The sequence below is a fragment of the Ambystoma mexicanum genome, chromosome 6q (assembly GCF_040938575.1).
Source record: "Ambystoma mexicanum isolate Mex_15411 chromosome 6q, UKY_AmexF1_1, whole genome shotgun sequence".
Taxonomy (NCBI): Eukaryota; Metazoa; Chordata; class Amphibia; order Caudata; family Ambystomatidae; genus Ambystoma; species Ambystoma mexicanum.
Genome location: NC_090937.1, coordinates 719,001,092 through 719,007,743, shown reverse-complemented (window position 1 = coordinate 719,007,743; position 6,652 = coordinate 719,001,092). Strand labels below are relative to the sequence as shown.

At 56.4% G+C, this 6,652-nt stretch overlaps 1 protein-coding gene across 1 annotated transcript; it reads right to left on the bottom strand.

The window, feature by feature from the left end:
- Positions 1-389: 389 nt before the first annotated feature.
- POU4F2 (POU class 4 homeobox 2) lies at positions 390-4,464 on the bottom strand. Its single transcript, XM_069631240.1, has 2 exons — positions 4,034-4,464; positions 390-2,949 (listed from the first exon to the last, which is right to left on the bottom strand). The coding sequence occupies exons 1-2, from the start codon at positions 4,214-4,216 to the stop codon at positions 2,023-2,025; spliced, it is 1,110 nt and encodes a 369-aa protein (XP_069487341.1). The 5' UTR covers positions 4,217-4,464; the 3' UTR covers positions 390-2,022.
- Between the last annotated feature and the right edge of the window lie 2,188 nt (positions 4,465-6,652).

The following is a 6,652-nucleotide window of genomic DNA, read 5'->3' as shown; positions in this document are numbered from 1 at the left end:
CACGAATTCACACTCAATGCGCTGCAATAGTGCTGTGTACAAATAGACTTGTGGAAACACCTCCTTTCACGCGGTACATAATTATATTCAAAACCACTGCTTCACGGTTGGCAGTGAACTTCGAGAACAGCAAGAGAGTGCAGAATTCACCCCACGCCCCCCTCAACCCCACCAACATGCCGATGCTTCGATCCCGGCAGCAGTGCTTGTCAATGGATTCGTGCCTGTTTCATGCACCGCTCAACCCCCCCCCCCCCCCCCAAACAGGCACCTGGGACACAAGAAGTAGCGTCCTGAGTCTGCTGCTGTCACACACAGGCACTGCTGGCTGCTGAAACACATTTGGGAGAGACAATGCGATGACGATTTGGACGAAAAAAAAATAACAGTTCATTTTCAGCACCGCACTTTAATGGAAAACCGAACAGCAAACAATAAAACATTAAAATCTGTTCAACGGAAGACCACCAACATTTTAAATAACAATATACAACACTATATTAAATAAACCTCCTATTTACAAAACAGCATCACTGTCGCATATACACAAGGGCGAGACCTGAAATCGTCTCAGAACAGCGGTGGCACTACATCTGTAAGAATATAGCTTTATGTGCGCCATCTTGAAATTCATATTTACATTAAACGAAGGTGTCCAAAAGGCGGCACCTGCCGACATCTCTTTTAAGGAAACTGCACCAAACATACACTCTGTGCACCGCTTCCGCGCGCCGGGCCTGATTCGCAAAGCGCTTGTCAATGGGCGAATACCAGTGGCAGGCGCTTTGTGAACCAGGGCCTCGCTCTTTCAAATACATCCGATGACTGTAATGTCTGCAAAGGGATCTGGATGACGGGGACTCTCAGGCGCAGAAGTAGAAAAGAATGTAAACATTGGGACGTTTGTACAGAGATTTTTGGCGGACGGTTCGCCCAAGGGGCCGAAGAACAGTCCTCGGGGAGGGTAAACACAATGGTGCAGTGCTGGGTCCTGGGCCAGCCTGGTCACGTGGCTGTGAGCTGGCGTGCGCCCTGGGCCTCCGCCCATAAATATGTAATGATGTAAACAATACATGGCCCGGACACTAGCGAGGAAGTGGCTTGTTAGTGGAACAATGCGGGGCTTTCCTGGCGACTGCAGGGAGGGGCGCGAGTTCGGACGCCCGTCTCCCGAACAGCACGGAATCCTTGATCAGAAGTACCTGTCTCGTTTGCTTGCCTCGTGATGAACATTAATGAAATTGAGTTAATTAACAGGGCCCGCGGATTAATCTGCCAGGGCGAGAGGGAGAGCATGGGGGCATTAATAATTTACAAAGGAGCTATTTGGCAGTTCGGAACACCAGCGAACAGGAGGCTGAGGTTCATTCACTAGGCATGAGCGCTTTCAGAAGAGGGTCATACGAGCAGCATCAAACCTGTAGTATGTCGTGTAACGGCAATACCACCCCCCACCCCAAAAAAAACAATCGAATAGTTTCCCCATCAGTGCTTCGAGTTCGTGGATTCGGTTGACAGGCACAGTCTTTGTTTCCTTGTTACTTTTTAGTGTAGGCATGAACTAAAATGCAAGAACTTTCGAAATAAAAGCAAATCTTACTTGAGAAGGTCTTGGCTCCGTTAGCAGCGAGCTGTGTGTGCTGGGGCCTGTTTGGTTGCCGTTCGCCTGCTATTCGACTAACGATAGATTATTGTGCTTGCGTTTGTACAGTGATATACATATTTACAGAAATAATTTATATATATATATATAAATATTTATAAATATTTGAATCTGTCTGGTCGAGCATATAAAAAAAACAGAATACTGAAAAGTCTTCGCTCCCATGTTGCAGCCAAGTCTGTGGCGGCTGCGGCTCCCCAAGTGTTGCGGGGTCTGTTTGCTGGGTGACTGGCTTGTAACGTGTCCGTTTCCTGCTTGGATTGACGTATGAATACACATGTACAGTTTTGCTTGTGTTTGTAATTAGAAAGTTGGAAGCTGTCCTGTTCAGCGAGTACAAAAAAAAAAGCGTCCCGGGGTTATATCCCGGCCGAGTACTTCATGCGCTTCTGCTTCTGCCGCTGGTTGCAGAACCAGACCCGCACCACGTTCTTCTTGAGGTCCAGCTTCTCGGCGATGGCCGCGATCTTCTCGGACGAGGGCCGCGGCTGGATGGCGAAGTAGGCCTCGAGGGAGCGCTTCTCGGGCGCCGCGATGGACGTGCGCTTGCGCTTGCGCTCGCCCGCGCCGCTGAAGAGCTCGGGCTTGGCCAGCTTGTCGCGGTGCGCCTTCTCGGCCTCCTCCAGCCAGGCCTGCAGGATGGGCTTCAGGGCGATCATGTTGTTGTGGGACAGCGTGAGCGACTCGAAGCGGCAGATGGTGCTCTGGCTGAGCGAGCCCACGCCCGGGATCTTCAGGTTGGCCAGCGCGGAGCCCACGTCGGCCTGGGTCACCCCAAGCTTGATGCGCCGCTGCTTGAAGCGCTCGGCGAAGGCCTCCAGGTCCCGCGGGTCGGCGTCCACGTCGGCCATGCAGCCCATGTGAGCCGGCAGCCCGTGCGCCATGCCCAGCGCCGCCGGGTGCATGGCGTTCATGACGCCCAAGTGCGGGTGCGCCGGCGTCGTGACCACCGAGCCGTCCGGCCCCGCCATGGCGCCCAGGCTCAGGCCCGGATTCAGGTGCTCCATCATCTCCCCCTCCAGCGGCTGGTGGTGGTGCGAGTGGTGGTGCGCGTGGTGGTGCGAGGTGGGCACCGAGGAGGAGGCCGAGGTGCACGGGATGCTGTTCATGGTGTGGTAGGTGGCGTCCGGCTTGAAGGGGCTGTGGTGGTGGTGGTGCGGCGGCGGCGGCGGGTGCTGGTGGTGATGCGGGTGGTGTTGGCTCTTGGTCTGCGAGGCGATGTCCACGGCCGCCAGAGCCTCGGCGCGGGCCAGCAGGCTCTCGTCCAGACCGCCGAATATATTGCTCTGGAAGGGGGGATAGAAAGCACACATTACTCGTCAGCGGGGGAATTCCCCGACCGAGCGTCGGCAGAATGCTAAAAATGAAGGCGGAAGGGCGTCCTGCAAGGAGAGGCGAGGGGAGAGCGCGCGGCGCAGCCGGCATCCCAGGTCATAAAAATTAATACCGGAGGCAAAGACCTGCTGAATGCATAAATTGCGGATACAGAGGGGGCAGGGGGTGTGATCTGACGGGGAGCTATGAAAAAATCATCAAGCACAGGAACCGGACTGGCGCCGTGATCGTGCATGCCGCCGCATGGGCAGGGCACGCAGGAGAGGCGCCGGGCTGCCAGTCCTGCAGAAAGTTCCAAAGTTCCACAAAGTTGACACGAGTCCGCGAACTTGGGTAACATGGGGCTCTTCCTCGTGGGTTATATGGATTTGGGCATCTCTCGGGATATTTGAAAGGGGTACTGTTGGAGTGCCTGTGGAAGGGCACGGCCAGCGGATCTGTGGGGCATTACGGATGCACGCTGAATCTGGGAACCGGGAGCGGTGCCTTACACTGGTCCGGGAGTCGCTGTGGTTGGAGGAATGGGCCACACCTGCCAGCCTCCAGGAAGGCTTGAAGGCAGGGCAGGGGGGGGGGTGATTTATTTCAATAGAATAAAGTTGTCATTATTATGGGGTTTGAGTTAGAGCGTGTTCCTCTTCAGCGAGTTAGTGCTGGACAGCTCCCAGCGGGGGCGTCCACAGGCAGCGCCCAGGAATGCGTTTTCTCGAAAAGTAAAACGAGAATAGTTTTTAGGGATGCCAGGGTGCCAATTTCACGTGGATTGCAGGACTTGTCCAAACGAATTCCACAGGTCATACCCATGCATTCCATGTTTTCTGACTTGGAAATGACAATATTAGGGTTTGGGCGACAGCCAGTCCTGCTAACGCTACGGGATTGGGCAGATCTCGCAAGGGTGCCAGCGTGACTTTTAAAGAGTGAGCCTTCGTGCCCTGTGCCTCGGAATGTATCTTTACAACTCGGGGGGGTTCTCAATAAAGCAAGTGATGAGCAGGGTTCGGAATGGGCGCGGGGAGGCCCCGTGGTACCTACCGGAGGGGCGGGCAGGCAGGAGCGCCTCATGGCCTCGGAGACGGCGCCGGCGCGGCTGCTGCTCAGGCTGGGGGAGCCCCCCGAGGGCGCCGTCGAGGAGCTGGGCAGCGTGGAGTACTTGGGCTCGTGCAGGCCGGGCGGCATGCTGAACGCCTGCTTACTGTTCAGCGACATCATCATCATCGTGGCGGCGGGCGGGGGGCTGAGGCTGGACAGCGCCTGCTCCGAGCCCGGCCTTGCGAGCTCTGCCTGCGGTGGTGGCGGCGGTGGAGAAGCGGCCCGTGCCCCGGTGCTGGCCCTCTCTGCCTGTGTCCCGGCTCCTGGCAGCGCTGCTCCTTCAGCAGGTGGAGTGAGCCGCACAGAGCGCGCTCCGGCACTGGGAAGAGCAGCCCCCGCCCCCCGCGCCGCCAGCACTGATTGGCTGTAGAGGGACCCGCGTGCACCCAGTCTATGTGTGTGTGTGTGTGTGTGTGTATGTGTGTGCCTGTGCTCCCCCCAGCACAGTAGGTGTGCGGCTGCACCCCCTCCCTACCCCCAATCTCATGCATCTGTCTCCGCCCCGGGAACACCCTCACCGCGCCTCCCTCCATTCAGCACCTCCGTTTAACCCCCTCCCCACCCCCAATATCTTTTCCCTCCATCGCTAGTACCCCACACACTGTCACCCCTCTCCCCCTGCAGACTCCAGTACTTCCGTCCCCTCTCAAGTCAGCACCAACCCTTCCACAGCGCGCCTCTCTATCTCTCTCTCTCTGCAGTCTCTTCAGATGCTACTCACACACCGTGCATTGGTGGACGGTGCAATCTCTTCAGATGCTACTCACACACCGTGCATTGGCGTGCATTGCTCACTGACATCCCATTCATTTGTGTGCCTTGCAGTCTCTTCGGGAGATACTCACACACCGTGCATTGGTGTACCCTGCAGTCTCTTCAGATGCTACTCACACCCCGTGCATTGGTGTACCCCGCAGTCTCTTCAGATAGTACTCACACCCTGTGCATTGGTGGGCGGTGCAGTCTCTTCAGATGCTACTCACACCACGTGCATTGGTGTGCCATGAAGTCTCTTCGGGAGACACTCGCACCCCGTGCATTTGTTTGCAGTCTGTTCAGACGCTACTCACACCCTGTGCATTGGTGGGAGGTGCAGTCTCTTCAGATGCTACTCACACCCTGTGCATTGGTGGGCGGTGCAGTCTCTTCAGATGCTACTCACACCACGTGCATTGGTGTGCTATGAAGTCTCTTTGGGAACACTCGCACCCCGTGCATTGGTTTGCAGTCTCTTCAGACGCTACTCACACCCTGTGCATTGGTGTACCTTGCTCAAGCCCTATGCATTGGAGTGCCATGCAGTCTCTTCAGTGCTACTCACACCCTGTGCATTGGTTTGCAGTCTCTTCAGACGCTACTCACACCCCATGCATTGGTGCGCAGTGTGATATCTACAGACTGCGATATAATGCACCGGACAGTCTCCAGTTGCAAGCGAATCTTTACAAGGCCGCCATAATTGTGATATTTCCAGTTAAACGGTAGGCCCCAGTGCATCTAAAAACGAACTTAAAAACGAACCCAAAAAACCCTCTGCCGGTTTCCACGTGTGTCGGCCTCTCCCAGAAATGAAATAAATCAAAGTTAAAAGCTTTGAGGATCATTTAATTATTGGCGCGAAAAGCGCTTTGGAGGAAGTGGAGCAACATCTCTAAGGAAATTATGGCCTGGCCGGGAAGGAATGATTAGATTGGAATTTCATTTGCGCGCGGGAGAGGCAGCGCCTCGACGTGGAACCTGCTCCGCCTCATCTGATTTGGCTGCCTAATTCGCCTTGACGAATTTATTAGTTTTCATAATAGTGAAAACATCGAGAGGTCCCGCTCGACTAATCTGTGGTGGGCGCTACGCCCCACAGACCCCCTCTGACAGCCACGCGGTCTATATACATATATCATTCATGGAGGCCAGAGGAGGGGGTGCTCACTCAGGAAGGGGGCTCTCCATGTATGCGCCACAGTAGGGGTGCACCCCGGGCCTGCCGACAGAGGTGTCCCCAGCGTTGCTCCCCAGGTTGGGGGGGGTGGGGGTGCAGTTCTCTCCAGGTCTGTCACCGCAGGAGAGGTGCAGTACTCCTTCCACAGGGGCCAGCAGAGTAGTGCACCCCAGGCTGCCGCCAGGGGGGGGTCCCCAGGTATGCCGCCACAGTTGGGGTGCCAGCGCCCCCTGGTCTGCCGCCACAGAGTTCTCCCCGGTTTGCAGTCAGAGGACGGGAGCAGTTGCCCAAAGAATGGTGCTGCCGGGTCTGTCAGCCAGTCGATCGGTGCTCCCTGACGCTACAGCCAGAGCAGGGGTGCAGCCTGGATCTACTACCAGAAGAGGGGTGCCCCCACAAGCCAGTGCCGCCAGGGGAAGATTGCTCTCCGGGTGCCAGAGGAGGGGTGCTCTCCCCTGATCTGCCGGCAGAAGGGGCTCCCTGAGCCTGCCGCCGCAGCGAGGGACGCCCCACCCCGCAAGCCTGCAGCCCAAGGTATGGACTTCTCAAGTCGGTCGCAGTATGCGCCACAGTAGGGGTTCTTGGTCCCCTGGGCTGAGCAGGCTCTGCTCCAAGTTTTCCTTTAG

Bases quoted from the DNA above. Each gene is read 5' to 3' on its own strand.
- POU4F2 (XM_069631240.1), bottom strand. From the start codon at position 4,216: ATGATGATGATGTCGCTGAACAGTAAGCAGGCGTTCAGCATGCCGCCC. The intron at 2,950-4,033 runs GTAGGTACCACG...CCCCCCTTCCAG, and splicing joins CCTGCCTGCCCGCCCCTCCG to AGCAATATATTCGGCGGTCT.